We start from the raw sequence: 24,532 nt of genomic DNA on the forward strand, positions 1-24,532 counted from the left end.
GTTAGGACAGTAAACAATGGCAAAGACAAGGTGAGCAGAGAGGAGCAGGATTTGTACACTAAATGGGGCTTAAATGACAGTTTATTGACACCTACTGGAAACTGGACAGTGTGTTACTTTGTAATTAAGCCCGTAGGCAGTGCTGGGCAAGTTACTTCCAAAATGTAATACAGTACATATTACTTATTACTGTCTTTTTTAAGTAATAAGTTACATTACAATATTACTGTCTCTGAAATGTAATGAGTTACACTACTTTTATATTACTTTTGAGTTACTTTCACCAAAAGAACCGCAAAATAATGGCTAGGTATTTTAAATGCTAAAATGTAGTTTAGTGCAGCAACTGTGTAGGCCCTTAATGCTACTAACTTTTATTACAAGGCTTAGTTGAATACTCGATTCTGATTGGTCAATTCCGTTGCTAAGGAGAATCAAGAAAGAGAAAGTAAAAGAGGGTAAAAGACGGAGCGCTGGACGTCAGATAAATGAACAGAAGAAGACAGACACATCCCATAATTCATCACATTTTTAACATTTTAACTTTAACATTGCGCAGCTCGTTAAGGCAGAGTGCGTGATGTCACAGCTAGAGGGTAGGAAATCTTGAAATTTGCCTTCATATTTTTTTTTAAAACTGCCATAATTGATACATACTTTTTCATGACAAACGTAGGAAAACATCTCGTAGCTTGAAAAATGACAAATAATTAAGCAAAATAATTAAACAAAATGCCTCTTGAGGGCATGAAGTGACAAAAACGTTCAACATGTCTCCATTAAAGCCCATTGTGATTTCAGGCTGATATTTCCTCACAGCAGCAGCCGCACACCTTTAGTTAAACTGCCAAAAAGGCCACATTATTAACCCGAAAGTACACAAAAATTACACTTCAGATACTCAACTTCAGTGAAAATTTCACAGGTTTGCTAACGATGCAGCCATCAACGCATCTAAGCGTATTATGGGGTGTCATCAAATGCCGTTGCCATGGCGACAGCCCACTTGCCATGAAAGACGATGTCGCTGTAGGTCCAATGGACACGGTCCAATCGTCCCCCCAATCTTCACTTGTATATCACCGGTCCATGCCTCAACAGCTCTACGCCAAATTTGAAATCTCACCATATGCCGTTTCCATGGAAAACGCCATGAAACACGTGAAAATGCTTCAAACGGTCCAAAACTTCACAGGTTTGGTAACGATACAGCCATCAACGCATCTAAGCGTATTATGGGGTGTCATCAAATGCCGTTGCCATGGCGACAGATCATTCACCATCAAGTTAGTTAAAAAGTTTGCAGTTCAAATATTCTGCTGCTTTTCCAAGCCTTTTTACTTTCTTTTCTTCACTCATCACACATTCAAGCCCCCAGTGTTCATGTATCATTTCAATCTAAATTCTTCACTTTCTTCTTACACATTACATTTCAGCATAGCAGTTTAGCGTCAGATTTTCAGCATAAAGCATTCCCACTAGCAATTTCTTCAGGAATTGCATTCTCTAGTTATGAATGTTGTTACATCAAGGCTGAAAATTAGGATGAGCCAAACAGTCAAAAAGGTTTTTTTCCCTCCCAGAACCACCAGCGCAGTGCCCCCCCCCAGACCTGGCGCCCTAGGCGACCGCCTATGTCGCCTATGCCAAAAACCGGCCCTGCTTCAGGCTCATCAAGATCAGCCTGACTGATTACGTAAACACCAGGATAACTAATCTACCCGCACAATTTTTCTCTGGTGTCGGAATGTCTCGCGATGTTAGTGAATTCTTAAAAAACAAAACACCATTTAATTTCGGGTTAAAATGTGTTGTAACTGCGTTACTGAGAATTGTAACGGGTAGTATATTACCCAAATTGCATTAGTAATGCGTTACATTACTTCGTTACAGCAAAAAGTAATACATTACTGTAACTCCGTTACTTTTGTAACGCGTTACACCCAACACTGCCCATAGGTTAGGTGAGAAAGAGAAGAGGGGGACAGTGGTGGGAGAAGAGGCGTGAGAGGAGAAGTGATACCATGAGCGAAAGGACAGAAAGGTACAGATGTTAAGATATCATCGATTATCAGTCAACTGACTTTTGATAATCAATCAATCAGTCGTTTAAGGTATTTATCAAGCAAAAATGCTCAACCTTTTTAATTAGAGATTTTCAAATATAAAGATTAGCTGCCTTTATGTCAGTTTAATTATTTATCCACCTATATAGAATATATATTGTTGGGGTGATCAGAAAGAATGAGCCATTTGGAGATTTGGTATTAACCCTGTTTGCTTTACCACATTTTATAAACTAAATAAATGGTGCCACTTACTATTTTTTTACACAATTCTTTCAGGTTGATGGTTACATTTAAAGAAAAGGGTATTCAGTCTAAAATATGTTTCTAATAATGTGATACTCCTGTAATATAAAACAAATACATATGAGTAATCCGGCATGTTTCCTTCCTAAGAGGATTCAGACAGCTGCTGTAATGAGATTTGTATTGTTCTGAGTGAGATTGACTCCTACCTCACACCCCGCCTGTCTGTGTGATATTTTGGAGGGAGGGCGCCGCCCAGACTGCGATAGATCAACAGGATGACGATGGTGATGGGCGGCTCTGGCAGGGAAACGGTGCGTCTGGCTGCCGTGTATTCTCCTGTCTGGTTGGCTGAGATACTGATGGAGGCCGGATCATTGTTCTGAGGACCCGCGGCTAAAACAGAGAAGTCTGTGTTAGTATCTTTGTTTCTGTTTACACTTTCAAACCTTTCATTCTGTTTGTGCGTCTGTTCTTACGCTCTTTCTCTGCGCGCTCCTTCTCTGTGCGCTCCTTCTCCTTCCAGCTGTGTTGTTGTTGCTGTCGCTGTGGCACCAGGGCAGCAGGGGGCAGTATCACGTGCGTGTTGGGATCCCACAGGGTCTGGCCGCGGAACAGGGTGGTGTGGTAACGTGGGAAACGCCGGCGCACATGGGTCTGGTTTTCCACGCGGTCCAGGTTCATGACTGACAAACAAACAGGCAGCAAGATTAGACACAATAGTAGAGTATGTCATGTTCAGAATACATAAACAGAAATAATGTTATTGATCCATCATTATGAGACCTTGGTATAATTACTAGTTGAAGTGTGACGAGTTGAAATGACAGGCAGTTTATATCGAAGACTATCATTAGAAGTATGTTTCGCTGCATTAGCTTCAATGTTGTAAAGAGGGCATAGAGAGCCAAAGACTTGCCGCTATTTTAAGCTAACCTCTATTCCATTATATTTTCTCATAAGGGTTTTGTTTTTGGGCCATATTATCAGATACATTAATATCTATTATAGTACAGGACAGTTCAATTGAGCACTTTAAATCAAAGATAAAACAATCTTTGCTATCTAAATAGCATCTTACAAAACATATTTTGCTGTATACTACTGACTTTAGAGCAGAATTGTTGCCATTGTCTGTCCTCATGGCGCACTAAACTACACTGCTGCCTAGACGCTACTACAGATTAACGTAATGAAACGTTGTGTTTATGGTAGTATTACTAATGTCTCCAAACAAAAGTAGTTATGATTTATTGCTGGTACTATTCAATACAAAACAATTTATGGTGAAACCGAAATTGAATGTGTCGATAAACAAATGTATACTCTTTGAAGAGCAAATACAAAATCCATAAACACACACACATGAGCAAAGGAACTGTCGTATTATGGGAAATGAGGTGGCGAACAGAAAGTGCATAGTCAATTTGGAGTGTTCAATAATGAGTAAACACTTGACCAAGCAACAGAAGTGGAGCAGCACTCAATGCCGAGAGAGATCACTCAATATAACAGACATGTTGAACGTGTGTGTGTGTGTGTGTGTGTGTGTGTGTGTGTGTCTGTGTGTGTGTGTGTGTGTGTGTGTGTGTGTGTGTGTGTGTGCGCCTGTTGTTGTGTTAAGAGAGAGTCATTCTTTCTGATTTCAAAAGTCTGTAATGACAGTTTTGATGGAGAAACAAATGGTTTATTACTGTAGTGAAATATAATTGAATATACCACATTTTAATGGCTGATACCTACTGGAAAAAACAAAGAAATAACTTGTTTATTGGAAGCTAACAGATGGGTGCGTGACGGTTTCATCCATGTCTTTTCTGATGTTATTTTGTATATAGCATTTGGCTGAGAGCATTTACTGCCAGCGTGCTTGTGTAGGAGTGTGAAATGTAGTGTGGGCTGTATTTCTTATTCCTTCTGCTTTCACTGCTGATGCTGCTGCTAATTCTGCACCCTCCGTCTGGAGATGAGCATCAGGCTGTCAGTTTAAGATGATCTGACAGCGTTTGGCAGGGAAACAGTGAAGTAACAGAGAAATGAGAGAAACATCCAATCCATAGGACAGAAATAAAAGCAGGCAATTCATTTTGGTAAGGTACTAAGTCTATTTTATATGTTGTTCAGGTCTGGGATTAACTGTGTTAGCAAACTACACTTAAAGAAGCTGATGAAGCAATATTCACTAGTTTGTAACTTTGATAGGTTTCATTAGTTCTGGTTGTATGGCTTTTCCCGTGGATCCAAAATGTGTGTGTAGCCAAGAGCATTAACGTAGCGTGAAATTCATTGTCTGGCTTCATCCCTGCCAAAGCTGCTGCTGTTGCTCTTTCAACACCTCACATTGTTGAATATGGCAAGGATTATTAAACAGTATTTCAACACATCTCGAGAGTGAGAAGAAAGATGACAGAAACTAAGTAACACAGGACACATGGCCAAACCTGCAGATGTATAGTACAGTATAAGAGTATAGTGTGTGTGTGTTTGTGTACATTTGTGTGTGTTATATTAGTCTCTTTCCAATTGAATTGATATAATTTTATAACATTTTTCACGAGTGAAATGAGGTGTTCCAGCCTTTCATTGTGCGTGTGTGTGCATGTGTGTGTGATTGTGCTCGTGTCTGTGTGTTTGTATTACTCTATGTGTGTGATCGTGTGTGTTCAGCATCTGTAAATCGAAGTGATGCATGCTGGCCGTCGTTACAGAGCTTCAGGGTTTTTGTGCATGTGCTGGAAGATTGAGCGTCTGTGTGTGTGTGTGTGTGTGTGTGAGAGGGAGTGTGAAATCTATCTCTCTGTACTGCTGCCAGCGCTCTGCCTGTGCCATCATAATTTGCATTAGCGCTGTTCATCTCCCGCTTTACAATGAGTCATTCTTGCTGATTTCACAGCAGTGATTTACAGTATTCTAAGAAAAGCACTGCAAATCGTCTGTAAAGATTACGATTTGATTACTGTCTTAGCCTCTTTTAGCGGCTCTGGTTAGAGATGATCTTTTGTAATATGTTTTGAGGCTCTGGCTGTGTGTGGAGTCATTCTGAACTCACCGATGTTTGGAGCAACCAGCGCCACAGGGTTGAGGTAGGTGAGCTTCATGTTCTGGGCCAGGTTCTGGGTGTACTGCTCCAGCAGCTCCGTCAGCTCCGCCGGGCCGCCCCCTGGGATGTGGTTCTGACTCTGAGCGAGGGCCCGCCACAGCCCCGAGGTACCAGGACCCAACAGAACACTGCAGCCTCGCACCAGGTTCTGCAAGCAGAGGGAAGAGGAATGTTCAGTGATAGGAGAAAGGAAATGCACAAGAGTAGGTAGTGGAGATATGTTTTTCAGCAGATGCTTCAGCAGATAAAGAGACAACAATAATATATAAGACACAAAAGTAACACATATCAAGATGTTGGATCAGAAAGGGAAAATGGAGATTTCTTTTTGCAGAAACCAGCTAATACTACCCAAAGGATGCAAACAATAAACAGGGTTCATACACTTTTTCACCAATGATTTTCAATTACTTTTCCATGACTTCTCCATGACTTCTCCATGACTTTTCCATGACCTTTACCTAATTTTCCATGACCAAAAAAATTACTCTTTCTCAGCGGTACCACTGAAAATGGTTTATTTTAACATGGAACAGGAAAATAAGGTCTGCATATGAAACATGTTGTGCCTATCTAAATCAAATAGTAGGCTTACTAGCTTCTACACGCTAAAGCAACTCAAATCTCTCACCAGCAAAATACCTCGTCAGTTAAATGCCATTTTACGTTTCATTACAATAAGATACAGTCATTTATTATCATTATAGTATTACTATTTCGGCAATTAGATCAAATATAAATTATATTTTATGCAACTTTAGTTACATTTCCATGACTTTTCCAAAACTTTGGGAAAAATATTGTTTTCCATCACTTTTCCAGGGCCTGGAATTAGCATTTTGAATTTCCATGACTTTTCCAGGTTTTTAATGACCGTAAGAACCCTGAATAAAGCCGAATAGAGTGGGTAACTTGAGTTTGAAACCCTTTCTGGTAGAGGACATAACAATCTGATGTAAGGATCATGGGCAAAGAATGTGCACAGAGCCAAAACATAAAATCCAAACACGTCCTGACCCCAATTATAGCTCCGTTTTACCACACACAGTGCCATTAAGGCGCAGCGCCCCCAATTCATTTCATAAACTGGTTATATATAGTCTAGACTGCACAGCGTTTCAAAATGTTCTGAACAAACAAAAGAGTCATCTCAAAGATCAAGGGAGAGAGAGAAAGAGAGGAAAATGCATCATGTGATTCTTTGCAGTCTGACTGCACCAGACCCAATAAAGCACTGCAGTCTCACGTGAGGCTCCGGGGAGAAGAAATGCACAAGAAAAGCTTCAGACCAACAATGAACACAATATAGACTGCATTATAGGAACAACGTAGTGGATTGTAGGAAGAGTCAGGAACAAGGATTGTGGGTAAGGAAGTGGCAATGAGAAGGAACATATAAAACCTATAGACTTTATAGAAAGCTATAAAAAGAAGGTTAACCTTGGCTCAGAGATGGAAGGAAAAGAGAGAAAGGTGGCCTGGAAAACACATGGACAGTTGTGATTGGAAGGAGATAGTGAGCAAGGAGAGTGATTGTTGAAGGTATTGGAGTATTTATGTAACAGGAAGTTTGTGGAGACATTCCTGCAAAAAGTCTTGCGCAACATGATTTGACTAAAGTAGTGATAGCAAATAGGATAATGACATTTGCAGTCCAGTGTCCATTCATAATCATGTGGTCGAGTTGAGAAAAGCATTAACTTAAATGATATTATTCAGATTGAAAATAGGACTTTCCTCGATACAAATGTAATGCAGGGTCTTAAGCTCCACACCCTATCAGTTTGTACACTGTGCAAGAGCTCGGATTGCCTGTTTTATAAAGAGGCTGAAAAACAATGGAGACTACAGAAGCACAGAGCTGCAGCAGATGAGAGGATTACAGGCTGAGGAGGAGCAGGGCGACTGGGCGACTGGGCGACAGCATGACACCGGTTACAACATAGCTCTAAAAAACATGTCACATTTTGTATTTCTAAACTATTTGAACCAAACCATTTTTAAATCACATTCGATTTCTTAAATTGTATTTCTTTATTAATAACATTCCCATCTCTTCTCACCCTTCATTTGTGTAGATTCCCACTATGAGAATTATTACCTGTTGGGCGGTACATCGGTGTCCGAATGACAGATTGTTTGATGAATATTTCATTCACACGATATGTGATTTTCTCTGCCTCATTATGAAACAAATTTGGCATATTTTTGCCGTGTACTTGATGAGACGTGAGCCCTATCTGGAGGTGTGGTACTCTCCGGATAGATCTGATCACAGCTTGACATGAAAGATGTCTTCCTCATCGCCAGGTTCCCCATGTGAAGACTCCTCTTGGCTCCCTTCCTTTGTTTCTCCTGCAGCCACGGGGCTCCGCTACCACCGCTGGGTTACTATAGTAACTGTGTTCTACATTACCTGTTTGTCTGGCCTAAAGGCTGCTGCTTAAAGTGATGTGTAAAGTATTACCAGATATATGATATCTATTTTTTATGGGTGAGAATATATGGGCTGCCTGCCGCTCCACTCCAGCGGTGCCAGGGTAAACCAGAGCCGCCTCATTAACTCAGGATGATGATATGTGGGCAGCACGTTTTACAGCCCGAGGTACAGGTTACAATGAGGCGAGTTCAGGTTCTGTTTTCTAGGAACTGCAAACTGAAATATAAATCATGACTGTACAAGTGTGGCAACATAAGGCTGCTTATATTGCTGTAGAGAAACACTCCGAATGTTAAACCCTAATGACCATATTTCTGATTTACTGTCAGGGGAAACAGTAAAGTCAGATGTCAGGCAGGAAAAGGTTTTCATTTCACTCACTACAGCATGATGTGAATGCTGCTGCTGTGTTGCTATAGCAACTGTACTTGTTAGCCAATGTATTGATCACAAGCAGCAATACACTGTACCAGGCGTGAGGCTCTGATGCTCTCGAGTTCACCAACAAAGTACTCATGTTCATTTAAGATCGGTTATGAATGAGGGTTTATAAATAATTAGTCATCATTTAGACTTTATTTAACGAGTCAGGCTCTGACAGATGCTGTTTGTAATAATAGGGAGTAAAGAAATATGGGATGGCATCCCTTCTCTTTTATTCACAGTGTGATAACGGCAGCCACAGTGTGCAACAAGTGTGTATTAAATCAGAGAAATGTGAGTGCTTTTTATTTCATTGTTCACCTCAGAGGAAAAGATGCACTCTTCCTTTGACTCAGTGAAGATACAATGTGACAACCAGACCTTATGCCATAAACTACAAGGAGTTGTTATTGCTTATATAGAACCACACAATAAACAGAGTGAAGGTCACTGGATCTTTTAACGCTGGAAATATTTTAAAATGCCCCCTAATACACAGGTTTTTGAATAAAAAATGCAAGTGTTCAAATTTAAGTATTTTTACAAAAGCTTAATTATATTAACTAAAATGTTTTAATTTAATTAGAAAACGACAGAGATGATACTACCACACCTACTCAGTTTCTATAGCAACCTGCTCTTAGCCCCAACAATGACAGTATGAATCATTTCAGCTCTGTGTTATAGTTGTCATCAGGTGGAGAAATCTTTCCTGTTAGCTTCAATTATGAAATGCTCCCCTGGCTCAAGTGCAGACAAATGTGAGAGCCAAAGAAATGCCTTTAAACTGCCCTCAATGGCCCCGGCTGAATATAAATCCCGTCCCACTGCATAAACGTGCTGGAACTTACTCTTCAGATAAAGATAAATAAATGATGATGTCAGGTAGTGTGAGATTACTATTCAACACTACACTTCTCATAGAAATACTGTACAAAGACCTCAGCCTTAAGAGATAAGAGAAAGTAAAAACCTTGAAAAAAACAACGATTGATATCAGTGATGCATTTCAAACAGAATGGTATAATACGTGTATTACACAATGTAATTATAGAAATTTGATTTATTGGGATAAACCCCTTGAGATGCACCATCTCGTTTTCAAGGGGGTACTTACTGTAATACTGTAAGTAACAACTATGGAAAGACTTTAACAATGTTCTTTATAACAAGATCAGAGCCACCATTGTTGGAGGCTCTGTGTGTCTGGAGCTGCACGGAACTAAAGCATTTCTGGAAAAATGTCAATGCAACTATAAAAACCATGATGGGATATTCTGTTCCAGACACATGTGCTCTGCTGTGCCGTAGGAACACAGAGGCCCTTTTTACCTGGCAAACAAAGCTTAGAGAGATCGGATTTATAGAGAACAAGAAAATGGTATACAGCTGAGCCTCCAGGGAAATAACAAAGATTCTATTCAATGGAAATGCCGACATACAAACTAAAATATAAAGGCGATATGTACCACAAGACCAAGGAAAAATGTCAATACGTAACTGAACGCTTACTTTTATCATGATATAACTGAGAATGTTTTGCTGTTTAGTTATACGTATTGCATTGATTGATGCTCATGATGTTACGTCCAGAGCTGGAAACACAATCAAAGTAATACTTTACCATGACTTCTAATAATTCTACTATTACTTTTATTACTACTACTGTAGATGTGTACTGTAGCAAAGTGTAACAATGTGTATTTGAAAGACAGAAAAAAACATTTGACTAATTACATTTTCCCCACGATTTGAAATTAAATTCTCCCCCTTAATGAAAATGTTTACACTGTTGTCAGCATGTCAATTTTACTTCACTGTTTCCATAGTGATGTGCAATGTGTCAACTACTGACACACGAGGCAATAAATTGAAACAGGAGTTTACCATGTGAGATTGGGGGGGGGGTTTACTTTATATTGCCAGCCACTCACTTGTGATTCATGGACATCTCATTTGTTGTCAGCTAAAGTTGATGTGTACGCTAAATATTTATAGCAAAATGATACGGAGATCTCTGTTGGCGCCTTTATGTCAAAACGCCGACACGCTAAAATTATCCTCAGCTGAAGCGGCCGTATCAGGTGAAATGAGACGCTGTCAGTTAATTTGGGAAAATGACATGTTGCAGTATTTCATGAGCTACTGTCACTGCATCGCCATAGCAACATTACCACCCATATCAGAAAAAAAAGACATCACGCTGAAGAACTCGTCAAAGCATCTGTACACGATATCAATCATATCTGCAGTTTCAAATAACAGCATGTCTTCTGGCAGACTGTCGTTGCTGGAAGCAGTATACTGTATATAGTGGAAATCTGGTATAGTCCTTAAAATAACCTAAATAACCTATAAATCATTACATTTGTGATAGTAGAATATCAAACCCAAAAATTCTATCAAGTATTCAAGTGTGCAGATTAGCTAGTTGTTACTGTACACTTGTCTTTGTTAACAATGCCAGGTAAGTCTGTTCAAACAGAGCGGATACAGCGGCAGGGAGGAGTTTCATAACAAGCTAGGATTTCCATTGAAATCAACTTCACAGAGTATTGGATTCACAATCACCATCTTGCCTGTCATGTTTCATAACTTGGACATTTGGTGCACTTTAAAGATACTTTAAATGTACCTCTCATCAATATTTGTGGCTTAAATAGGAAAATGTTTAATTACCAACACGTCAATACAATTTCAAATGTGACCTTTAAGAAGAGTTTGCTATGGTTTAAAATCATTATTCAATGAATGTGTGCCTCCTGACAATGCTGCTTTTGGGTATTGTATATCGGATTTGAACAGCGAGGTGAATCATAAATGCCAATTACATCCCTTGTTAATGGAAAATACTCCATATATTCCACCATATGCTACAGCAAGAAACGTAGCTTCACAACTGCCCTCACTCCTCACCCTCTTACAGAGACGTATGAACAAATGTCAGAGTGACTCACAGGGAGAAAGGAAACGCAGTGAAATGGATGATTGAATCATGTTCTTTTTCTTACCTCATTAAAATGTGCGTCCTGAGTAGCGGTGAGTCCGAAGCCGGTCTGTTGGGTCTCAAAGGTCAGGAGGCGGGACAGCAGCCGCTCGGCGATCTGCAAGTCGTTGCCGTAGAGTCGGGTGGTTGCCTCGGTGACGTCACGGAGCTGGTGAGCCAGTTTCTTCTCCATGATGGTGTTCAGCTCCGTCTCGTTACGCTCCAGAGAATCAAGCTGAACATGCAGACACCAACAAAACAGTTAATACATCCACTCTTTAAATATATAAAAATGACTGGAAATTAATATGAAGATATAAATATGAACAGCAACGGTACGGATTGTCAACAAGCATCGTAGTTCATGAAGTAGCTTACACATATAAAATATCTAACCAACCCAATACAAGTACTAGAACAAGTCTCTTATCCACCTCTATCCCAGGTCTGATCTGACTTAAAGTGGACCTATCATGCTATATTTGAATAATATAGTATAGGACCATACCTATATAAGGCATATTTATACTTTTTTTTTTTCAAAATACCAAACAGATCATGCATTTTAGCCATGCCTCATTTCGCTCAATTTGAAAAATGTTAGCTCTGTTTTTGCAAGGGTTGATTCTGTGAGCAACAGCACCATCGAGAGGCCTGGCATATGTACTACAGCGTCTCCAGCGCTTTCGAACGGCAATGCCGTGGTTGTCTCCTCCTGATTGGTGGAGTTGGCCCAATAGCCGTAGCGCCACCGTCCTGACGTCAGGAAAGTGTTCAAATCTGGATCAGTTTTTATCAGATCCGTTGCAGTCCCTTTTTTAGAGATTTGGGTATGGAGGAAAATAGAGAGGGTTGTGTTTTCTGACACTTGGTGAGTTCCCTGGAACACCGGGGACACATATTCATGTATAAAAGACGTACAAAAGTACATTTTGCATGATAGGTCCCCTTTAAAGTGTGCCCCTTTCTGTGCATCTTGCCACAAAATTGAAATAAATCCCATTGTTCAAAAGAAGAGACATTTAATAAAAAAGTTTACCAACTAAAAGTTTCAAAAACATTTCGGAGATCCATAAGATAATATACAGAAAGTCCAAATGGATTGCATTTATCTTTCGGCTACATCTTAGATTAGGCCAGAATTCTGCACTTTTCACGGTATAAATAGACATTTTAGGACCCATTAAGACATGTGTTTAATTGTATAAGTGTAATTATTAGTAGTGTAATTACTCCACATACAGCAGCATTGAGCTCCACAAATGGAGGAGAGGTGCAGTTGTAAAGGTCTGGCTCCAGCCATCCTCTCTCCGCATCACAGTGTCTGATAGCTGCACCTGTGAGGAGGCAAAACACAAAGACCTTAACAAGGACGGAATTTGTATATACATTTAAGTTCAGAACTTACACAAGGTTGCATGTGAGTATACTGTATGCATATCTAAGTGTTTAAATGCTTTAGTGTGTACTGACCGACAGAGCCTTTGGGGCAGGGCACTGCGGCCGGCAGGTTGAATTTGGTCCGAGGCCACCAGATCCCCTGAGTGATGGTCTTTGGACAACCGTCGTAAATAACTGCAGAGAGAAAGAGGAAGAACAAATATTTTAAATCATTCTCATCAGTTCAATTAACTTTTAATAACATAACAAAAAGCCATTTAATATGTGGAAATGTGTTTCATTTGACTCGCAGGGAAGAAAATAATAAAAAATGAGAATAAAATACCAGCTATAAATTAAAGTAAGTAATTACAAAATGGAATGTGGAGAGTGAAGAAGCTGCACAGAAGAAAAGACCTGATACAAACAATTATCGGGGGCTTGGTAGAAAGAAGATTAATATAATCAACAGGTTTTTTTGTGATTTCAGGCATGAACGAAAGTTTGGACAAAACACAAGCATATTGAAAGCCAGAATAAAAGAAGAAACTGATATCCTATTATAGACTGTAATGATATTCATTTCTGTTAAACTCCATGAAGGATTTACTCTGCATAAAGACTGGTTTAAAATCATACATCGTGTCTCTCACACGATAGCGTTGTTGGTCTTACTTGCCAAGGGAATATTATACTAAAGAAACAAAGAAGTATCAAATTGTTTTGGCTATTTTTGGAGAACAACACTGACAAAACTAAAATATTTAAGCCGGCTTTGCAAACTATTGTTAAACAGCAGATTTCTTTGTTCAATCCTTTCATTCAATCATTTTTGTCAATGAACTGCATAGTAGCTTTAAGATAGTGACACATACTTAGCGAATTAGTAAAAGTGTAAAAGCAGTTGGCTGAAAAACAATTTCACAGTTCTTTTCCCTAATCGACAGATATGTCTCAGATGTGATGCTGAGCACATGGACCAAAAAATAGATACAGTACTTGTTATTATTTGTTAGAATAGAATAGAATAGGGAGGGATGAAACCCTCTTTAATGGTCACACATGCAGAGCACACAGCACACACAGTGAAATTTGGCCTCTGCTTTTAACCCATCCTAGTACAAGGAGTCTAGTACTAGGAGCAGTGGGCAGCTATTGTACAGCGCCCGGGGAGCAATGGGAGTGGGGGGGAAGGGGGGGTGTCCGGTGCCTTGCTCAAGGGCACCACGGCAGGGCAGGAGGTGAACTGGGACCTCTCCAAGTAGAAGTCCACACTCCATATTTAGGTCTGGTCGGGGACTTGAACCAGCGACCCAACGGCTCCCAGTCCAAGCCCCTACTGACTAAGCCACTGCCGGACATTGTTCATTGGGTAAAACGGAGTCATTTAACATGTCTGTAACATGTTACATGTACATGTTACATGTTACATGTACATGTCTGTAACAGAAGATATAAACCTCCTCACCATCACATCCTGTCGTCGTGACCTCAGCGAAGGGGCTGTCACATGCGTTGCACTGGCGACCAATCACGCCGGGCCTGCACTGGCACTGGCCTGTCTCTGGGTCACATGACCGTGAGAAGGAACCCACCGGGTAGCAGTCACATGGCAAGCAGGTGTCAGAGCCTCGCGCACGGTAGTGAAACTCCTGAACACACACACACACACACACACACACACACACACACACACACACACACACACACACACACACACACACACACACACACACACACACACACACACACACACACACACACACACACACACACACACACACACACACACACACACACACACACACACACACACCGGGAATGCATAATTAGGCACAGTGATCAAACTCAATCAGACAAATGTAAATGTCACGCTGCCAAGAACAGTGCCAGTGATTACATCAGCCCAGGATTTACAATAACACAGAGGATAGGGCTGTGACAGGGACATGACTACAAGAGCAACAGTTCATGCGTGATGTGAAGAGAGCCAGAGATAAAGGAAAGATGTTAACTGTTTAGTTTGCCAAACTGAGTGAAAACAATAAATAATAATAATATAATATATATATATATATTATATTATTATTAAATATGCTTCTACATTCATCTGCTGACGGTAAAAATGATTCTCTGTGTTTAGATGTCATTTGAATTATTTCCAACTAATTAATTGAAACCCCATATCAGGCCCAAATGATCAGGGTAGCGTTTCAGGGTATTCTTAAATGTCTTCGAACATGTCTGAAGTGGATCTTTAAGGAGAGTTGTAATTACCAAACAATCAGCCTGTAGCAGCGTTGTGTTGCATTTTATAAGTAATTTGTTCTTGTTGTATTGTCTTAATCATGGACAGGGCACTAAAGAGTCAAAGGCCCAAACATAATAACAACACAATTTAAAAAAACGGTTTCAACAAGAATAATACCTTTAAAGGGTCCACAGTGTTAATTGCAAATGTGTGCTCAGCACAATTACAAATATTAAGATGCACTTGATTATCTTGAAAACAAAATATGTTTTCTTGAACTGAAGGGCAATACACACTTATTAAAATCATTGTGATGCTTGAATAAAAGTGTTTCTATATTGTGAGCATCAAAAGCTGTAAAAAAGCCTTTATTTCAAAGCTCGGTTACTAAGAACAAGGAGCAAAGGGCACAGGGCAACATCTGGTTAAGTACGTTGTTCAAGGGCAATATCAGAGATTAAAGATTAGGGTCAAAAAATCAGATTAGGGAACGGATAAAACAGGGTTCAAATGCTGGCTACACACAAACATATATATATATACACATGTCAAACAAAGCAGAAATATAGATATGTAGGGATGATCACTGTATCATGGTTGAATGATTCTATATGTCTGGCTTAGCCTGTCGGACCGTCACACTGCGAGACGATTACTCTGCCTGGGATAAACCAAAGTGAGAGTTACACCACTAAAATCCTTCTAATCCTGACAGTATTAGTATCAATGCCATGATGTGAAACGTCATAGCAGCAGGTCTGTAAACACTCAATAGAGCTTTGAACAGCTACCGTATAACAGTTGTGACACATGATGAATATATCCAGTACATTTAAAACGTAAAACATCTACATTTAATAGAAAAAGAACATTCATTTTTTCAGCAAAAATAACGGTTCTATTCACAGATGTCGGATTTGCACGTGTGTTTGGTTACCTTGCAGTGACAGAGTCCGCTGGTCTTGTTGCAGTCGGGGTCGAAGCCTTTGTCGGCGTCACAGTGACACGGCCCGCAGGTGGGAGAACCCCACCACCCCCTGGGACACTGGTGATCGATCCTGCACACACACGAGTAAGATCAGGAACCAGTAAGGACAAAGAGAGCAAAGGGGCAGCAGAGCATGTCCAACACTTTGATTTGCTCATCAAAGGAAGCCTCTGATTTCTAACCAATAAATCAACTGATGAGCTTGACACAAAGAAATGAAAGAGAAATACAGTCGGTGAGAAAAGGAGAGGCGGGGGAAACTAAGAGAGGGATCACACTGAGAGAAGATATTGATAGTGAAAGGTGCAGGGAGAAGCTAGAGAGGAAAAAAAGTTGAAAGAATAACAAATAATTCAGCTTTCAGTTATAGACCGTCATTATCTAAAATATAGACAATGACATTTAAGCAAAAATACCTGTATCTATTCATTCAGATTGAATATCACTCTGGTTTATCGTTCACTTATTCTCTTTGCTCACATCTGTGTTAATGTGCTCTCCCTCCGTTCTCTCACTGTGTAATGGATCACTGAGGAGATGAATGCTCTTCACAGTCTGTGCAGATTCTTCTCTGTGAGTCTGTATTGTTCCTTACGGGGACTTTAGAAGAGGTAATCCAGATATCCCTGATCTTAATGGGATATAAGAATCGAATATTTCTCCTCCTGAGTTTTTTTGATTCATCTCCAGACTCTTTATCAAATGAAGCGTCTCTCCCTGCTGTGTGTTTTGGGCTGCTTTAAGGGCTCATAATGCAAAAACAAACACAAGCAGAGCCAAGCGCTTTGACTAATCGTAACTGGGAGAGAAGCTGTGCTGACTTTGCTTTGATGAATATGTATTTCCTACAAACTGTCAGTTAAGATTATGTGTGTTCATTATATACACGGCAGGGCTGTACATCCGTTGTTATTGTTATGTCTTGAAAGTACAGCAAAAAGTGATATCTTCAAAGGTTTTATTTTTGATTGACCAGAAGTGAAAATAAAAATTGGAATGTTGAAAATGAACAAGCTCAGAAATGTAAAAATGTACGATTAATACATTATTATCTTTCTTTTGAATTACTAATTGATAAATGTGATTCAACTGAGTTAGTAAGAAGTTGATTAATGAGCCAGACTTCTAAATTGAGTGTCTTAATTCGAGAAGAAAGAGGGCAAATAGCAGCTGGGAATAAGAGAGAGGGAGGCACATCAAGGGAAATTTAAAGAGAGCAGACATATATTTCATCAGCAGCTGAACAGTGTGTGTCTTTGTGGAAAACACACACCAACTGGATCAAAGACGAGACACACACACACAGAACAGATCATGAGATAAACTTAAAGCTGTGAGGATTTCACGGGCAGGAAGGAAGGGAGTAAGGGGTTAGGTCAGGGTCACGCTCGCTCCACACACTGTGCGTTTAGTGTGTGTTGGTGTGTGCATTTTGTAACATTAAGTACACACTCATTCCACTGTGGATTACATGCAACGCTGGAGATGTGGGACAACAAGGCAGGACTAAAGTACAGAGACACACACACACACACACACACACACACACACACACACACACACACACACACACACACACACACACACACACACACCACACACACACACACACACACACACACACACACACACACACACACACACACACACACACACACACACACACACACACACACACACACACACACACACACGATTGAACAGAGATTAACTGGGCTAAATGCAGCATCAAATAATTTTAGACCGTGTTGGCATTTGGAGTTCAAATGTCAAGTCAATTGTGTGTGTGTGTGTGTGTGTGTGTGTGTGTGTGTGTGTGTGTACCTATGCTGGCAGTACTGTCCATAGTGGTTGTCTCCACAGTCACAGGTGTATCCGTGGGAGGAGCTGGGCTTCCTGTGGCACTTCGCCTCGTTTTCGCAGGGATTCAGATGGCAGGCGTCAGTGCAGCCTCTCCCATAGTAACCTGGGGGGGAGAGAGGGATAGGAGGAGGGGAGAGGATTCATTTCACAACCATTGACACACTTCAAGTCATACACAGACACTACCTAGCAGAAAATGCATGCCCATGTCCTTCTTAATATAGTTATACTGTATATAACTAGACCAAATGTATGATTTTCTACATGGATTACATTAGCTGGAAATACAGTGTTTTAGAATCCGTCAAATGTGAAATCTGTATCAATGTATGTGTTCAGAGGTCATAAAGGAGGAGGGTTGTACAAATAAATGTCAAGACTTTTACACCAGAGAACGGATTTGTTGTGTTGGTATCGGGGTTTAAAACCCTAAAAGAACCTAAGTTTAGTAAAGGTTGTTTTTGGTTAGATAGAAAAGGAACATAATAGAAATAGAAGTATATTTGTGATAGCTTTAACTCTACTGTATCGTAATATCAGAGAAGTACATCTGTTTGATATTTAAGTCTTTAACCAATTTAGTCTTTATGAAATACTGCATTAAATATTCTTAAATAATAAAAATGTTATCTCAAAAACTCAAAATGATCAGACAAAGGCACAGGAATTCAAAATAATGTCTGTGAAAAAATCCCTCACATTTACAATCATGAACAAACATTGACATTTAAATATGCAGAACGCTGCTCAATTTTCCATTCACGTACCAGAAATAATAACCTGTCACGTTACAAGTACACATCTCAAACATCAAACAGTGATTTCAAAAACGAAAACGCCACTCTCCTGACACACTCCAGTTGTGCCACAACTGTGCATTACAGTGCTGCCATTCGCTGAAACACAAAGCTTCACTGCCTCTCAAAGAAAATCATCACTATTGCTCTAGAAAAGGAATATATATAAAAAGATAGACATTTCAAAAATGTAACCACAAACAAAAGCTGAGCATTACAAATAATACCCCAAATGGTGAGAATAGTGTAGAATAGTGTCAATACACATAAAGAGGCTTTTCTGCTGCAATATAGATATGTAAAGCTGCTATTCTGAAAGAAGCTCGTGCAGATAAAGCACGTGATAACTCTAATGAACTTCACTTCATTTCTGTACTGGAGCACTTTGCCTGTGGAAGAGGAAAACCCATCCACGTCGAGAAGGAAGCGAGGTGATTGGATTAAGAGCAGCAGGCCTTGAGCCGATCACCACTGGAGGAGAGGGGAAGCGCTGAGGGGGAGCTAAGCTACCCCAGCTATGACCTAAAAGGCTATTCCACCAACCAGCCTGCTCCTGGCTGGTGTTAGGTCGCAGAAGAATGAGACTAAGGCTGACCCAGCGACAGGACAGTGGTTCCACTCTTGGCTTCCTGCATCAAGCTGTTGCACGTGACGACGTGACGTGGGGGGGCTGCAGGACAGAGAGCAGGACTCCGGTGAGACGAGAGGTGGTGGACTCAAACGTCAGTGGACAATGTTTTCCAGTTGTTGACTTTGATTTGAAAGATCCTCTAAGAAATTCCCCATTGTTTTACCTTGTTAACATTCCTCCTGTTTAATATTTAAAGCATGCTTTAAAGTGCATTTAGGAATGCACTTTTTATTTATTTTCTTTCGTCATGTTTCTCGAGTATGGCATAATGGATTAAGCCACAACTGCATTTTGTTGTGGAACCCTTTGCTGCATAATGACAATAAATGATGCTTGTTAATGCCCTTAAAAAGGCAACTGAGGCAGTCAGATAAAGTATGTTGTGGCCTTCAGCTGGTGCAGCCATTGGGCTCGATGGTAATCAATCCTCTGGACCAGTACTGACTGTGCAGTAACACACGCACAAAGGCAAACACATGTTCTGGTTCAGTTCAAATGTTTCATATTATGTTTGTGGATATATTTGGGATTTGGACTGTTGGTTGGACAAAAAACGATTTGAAGATGTCATCTTTGGCCAGGAAATGTACTATTTTCAAACAATGTATAAATTAAATTGACCTAATAAATCAAATAATCAAAAACCAATTATACTGACATGTACATATGTCTTGCATATTTAGTTTTTGTCCTCTCTATAATAGCCTATACATGTGTACAGTATTGTCAGAGTGAGGCCTGAGGAATGTTGCCGCAGCTAAAGATAAACTAATTTGAAAAATATGGCGTCATTGGAGAAAAGGTTGAAACGCCTCTCACGGTAATAGCGGAGGAATTTTCCTACGTAAAAGTGCAGACAGCTCACTTCAACCAGCCACTTTCCCACATTACACTTCAGTGTGCGCCTAAACAGCACCGCCACACACTTCAATGCAGTCCCCAGACACTCCACACACACACCAACACACACACACACACACACACACACACACACACACACACACACACACACACACTCCACACACACACCAACACACACACCAGCCTCTTATGTGGTAATACAGGCGAGCACATAAAACACCTCTTTCATCTGGTGACTAAAGCCGAGTGCTTCAGACACACTTCGGAGGGTATTTAGCACAAATAAAAAAGGCCTCTCACCCAGACCTGCTTTTCATTTGAAAATAACTTAATTGCTGTATTATTTAGTCTTTAATTTACCTGTATTCATACATTAAAATATGATGTAACTAAGCGGCATTATAAGACATGTTGGAATGGAAATAAAAGCATTTAAAAAAAAGTGGTATTTGAATGATTTTGTGTCCATTTTGTTTTTTCCCTTGTTATTCTTATTTAATCTGGTTTCTATTTCTTTCGTTACAGGAAGCTTAATAACCAAAGTGTCTCAGGGTTTCAATTCCAGCCTTGGAAACTTTGTTGTATTTCACACTCCTGTCTCTCTGTCCTTCGTCATTACGGTCTGTCATCTGTCACATTGAGGCGTAAGGAACATTACAAAAGAAGATATTCACACATTCAAACTGGCACAGAGGAATGAGTCATATTATTATAAAACTGATATACATTAAAATGTGCCAGAAAATGCAAAAACGATTTCATAGATGTGAGTGTGACTGAAGCTCAGTTGCTCCAAGATAAAATACTCACATCAAGAAATAGAAAACAACAATGTCATTTGTTAAAATAAGGTATTACATTCGGCCCACTGATCACACTGACTTTTTTCACCAAGAAAATCTCTGCCTCACACATACAACCCCCAACCCATACCCCCCCCACCCCCCACCCACCCCCCACCCCCCCCCCCCCCCCCCACCCCCTCAGCATCGACTTCTGCTTTCAGGCTGCTTTTTCATTTACCAGCATTGAATAGAAGGACGTCCCTATAGATTGAAGTGTGACGGAAGTGTGTGAGCGGCTTGTTGAGGTCTGCATTCCTCCCTCTGGAGCTGACAAACATGTGTGAGGTCTGCTTTAATGTGTTCCTCTATAGAAAACACAGAAACCGCTCTGCTTTTCAGGACTGTGGCCTTGGTCTCAGCTTTGGACACACACAAGGTTTCCAAGGACAGTATTCTTTAAATATTTCTGCCTGGCTTATACAATTCTTTGTGAAACTGCAAACCCACACTTTCATTCGCATGTGAGACACTATAACAACACACACTCTCCTTGCTTTTTTATAAATGTTATCTCACTTGCTCTTTCTTTGTCTTGCTTGAAAATATTTCAGGAATTATAGTTGTATTATTCCTGAAAAAAGATAATTACAGCTATTGTTCCGTTTCCAATTATTCGTTTCACTATTTGTGTTCACGTACAATCAAACCCACACACAGGTATACTTATGGGATCTCACACACACACACACACCCACCCACCCACCCACCCACCCACACACACACACACACACACACACACACACACACACACACACACACACACACACACACACACACACACACACACACACACACACACACACACACACACACACACACACACACACACACACACACACACACACACACACACACACACACACACACACACACACACAGCGTTCTGTTTCTTATTTGTTCCCTCACGTTCCTCACTCTTGGTCTTCACTTCGGTGCCTTTGTCTCAAACACACACACTCCATCATCTTCTATCTGCCGTATGCATCTTTACACTTTCACCATGGCAACTGACAGAGAGAGGCGTCGACAGCCTTGGCTGTTTTCAGACTCTTATAATGACACTGGCCTTGTCAAAACAATATGAGGGAGACAGAGAGAGAGAGAGGGGGGCTTGAGCCGATACAACGAAATATATCTGTAAATCATGGGTGGGTCTGTACTTTTTTGTCTTTCACACTCAGGGTCCTAACGTGTTTTTCCTAGGCTATGCCTCTCCAGCTATCCTAAAATCTACCCTTTGTGACTCACAGCTTCATGTCTGGCTTTAGACACTTGATTGTACACAACACCAGCTTTGTTTCTCTACATGACAACCACAATCAGAAAGAGAAACAAGAAGCTGAAACACTGAAACATCCATTCGACCTCTGTGTATCCAACTTTCTGTTCTCTGATAGCTGAAAAGTTGTGAAAAACAGAATAATAGCATTGATAATTGAGCTCAATGTGTATGTCGAGTGGTCCCTCACACTGATAGTCCACATAAACATTAACATGGTTGGTTTGTTTACTGAAATAACAGGTTGATTTTGGAGTTTACATTTCAGATATCAAGCAGAAAGTGTGGTTATGCTGACTGTAAAACTCAGGTTAAAGAGACCTGCAGTGTGAATAAACAATGAGGACCGATGAGTTAAAGTTCAAAAAAGAAACCTTGCCTGCGTCATTGTGCACTGAGTATTGATACGCGTAGGTAAAACTTTCTTCAAATAGCATATTTCTGAAAAGCTCTCCAATGTACTATTCATATATCAGTACAGCAGAGCCAAATACAGCTACATTTGAGTTGTAATATCAAACCTGATCAATAAATGCCATTCCTTAGGGAGGAGTCATTTGTCACAGAGAGCAACTTGGCCCTGATTCAGCACCTTGAGGATACTGCAGGTTGAATAAAGAAAATCCAGCTTGAAACTCATAAATCTCTCCTTTTAATCCCAGAGGGTCCGAGCTCAATATACTGCAGCTGCGCACCACACCCAAACCCAACAACCTGATATAATAGACTTTCTGATAAACTCCATCTGAAGAAATATTTATGTGGCATGTGTTGTTTTCAATCACACATTTAATGTTGCAACATTAAGGAGGAAACATTGATAAATGATTTATTACTACAGTAAGAGCGGTTCCTGTTCTCAAATCCTGACCATATGTTTTCTGCATGTCATTGAGTTGGTTTTTAAACAGCTCTGGGAACTCAAGCAGACATAAATCAACCTGGCTGTAATTGATCAGATTCAATTCAAATTCGTCACTATTGTAAATTAGCCTGTAGCAACAAGCTGAGCCTGCCAATGTAAATGTACACAGAGGCTTACACACTGTATGCCTACTCAGAAAGGAAGATGAGGAGGACAGATGTCTCTGTGCTTTGTCATGCAGGACCTTGTCTCCGAGTGTGTGTGCACTGCATGAATCAGAGGCGCTGATGAGATACCCATTGGGCAAGTTTCAGCATCAGGACAAAACACACACACATAAACACGCACATGAAAGGGAATTATTCAGAGTGCACCTCTCCTTTTTTATTTTTCGCTCCCTGCCCTTATTAAACTTTGATTTGTCTCGAAACAACATTCATTGTTTAACAGTCTCCATGTTTAATGCTCATTGTGTTAATTCAAGATAATGGTAATGAGAGACAGTGTTTACAGTAAATAAATGCATGCCTATGAAGATGACTTGTGCATATGCTCTGTGTGTGTGTGAAGGCGTCAGTGTGTGTGAGTGCAGCCTCTCTCTGCCTGTGTTCTCCATGTTAATGAGTCAAGGTGTTAGCATTAGCTCGCGGCTACTGCAGGATGCTACAGGGATAGCAGCGCCTCTCTGCTTCCTCTGCTATGCTGTTGGGCCTGAGGCTAGCTCACGTTAACAAACTTTATCCTCCATGAAACTCTCTCACTCCCCTCTCTTTGACTCGCTTCCCCTCCGCTTTAATCTTGTGCACTCATTATCAAACTTTTCTTTCTTGGAAAACTTTCCTTTGATTTCTCTTCTTTCATCTGGAGGAAGACACTGAGATCTCTAATTAGAAGCACTATTTAGTTTGGTTCAGTTAACTTACAGAGAAGTGAAAGAATCAACGTTAGTGCTGAGGCAGTCTGTGTTCAGCTGAAACACCGACCTGCCACCGGTCACTTACTGTCCCCCCTATTGGCTTGAAGCCTTGCCTCACTTCACGTCTCTGTGACTTATGCTGCTGCTTGTGGCTGTTAAAATAGAACCGTGTACTATTTTGCGCTCCTGTCTTTTATGGCAACAATGAGACTGGCCAATCACAGCCCATACTTGAACTCGATAGCATATTGTTTTGTTTTTAATTCAATTAAAACAGTTTTTTGTGCCTTTTAGGAGAAAGTTTCAGACAATATTTCCAAAATGTTTAGTGCTTTGTCCCAATCATTACTGTTTATACAACCAACCATGAGTAGTATATGTCTTTAGACGGCAACAGGGGGAAAGAATAATGCACAAACACCACCAATAGAGAGTAGAGGGCATTTGTTAATTTGGTGTTAATATGTTAATAAAGCTATCTCTATGTATAATGCACTGGTTCCTCCATAGTTTTCATTGTATTGGAAGAAGAGTGGAGCTAGCCTAGTAAGGATTTTGATACAGCCTGATAAGCATGATGTATGATGATGAAGCT

At 40.3% G+C, this 24,532-nt stretch overlaps 1 protein-coding gene across 2 annotated transcripts in view; it reads right to left on the bottom strand.

Moving 5' to 3' along the window:
- The window catches only part of celsr3 (cadherin, EGF LAG seven-pass G-type receptor 3), a 104,173-nt gene that overhangs the window by 20,510 nt on the left and 59,131 nt on the right, over positions 1-24,532 (bottom strand). The window contains exons 15-23 of one of the 2 annotated variants that reach the window (XM_034145037.1): positions 17,705-17,846; positions 15,830-15,950; positions 14,110-14,293; positions 12,735-12,836; positions 12,504-12,598; positions 11,287-11,496; positions 5,362-5,560; positions 2,792-2,998; positions 2,522-2,708 (exon numbers count right to left, since the gene is read on the bottom strand). In XM_034145037.1, coding sequence (XP_034000928.1) covers positions 2,522-2,708; positions 2,792-2,998; positions 5,362-5,560; positions 11,287-11,496; positions 12,504-12,598; positions 12,735-12,836; positions 14,110-14,293; positions 15,830-15,950; positions 17,705-17,846 — 1,447 coding nt within the window. Of the gene's footprint in view, positions 1-2,521; positions 2,709-2,791; positions 2,999-5,361; positions 5,561-11,286; positions 11,497-12,494; positions 12,599-12,734; positions 12,837-14,109; positions 14,294-15,829; positions 15,951-17,704; positions 17,847-24,532 lie in introns of both variants that reach the window. The other variant, XM_034145038.1, reaches the window with a different exon arrangement.

The sequence above is a fragment of the Trematomus bernacchii genome, unplaced genomic scaffold (genome assembly GCF_902827165.1).
Source record: "Trematomus bernacchii unplaced genomic scaffold, fTreBer1.1, whole genome shotgun sequence".
Classification (NCBI taxonomy): domain Eukaryota; kingdom Metazoa; phylum Chordata; class Actinopteri; order Perciformes; family Nototheniidae; genus Trematomus; species Trematomus bernacchii.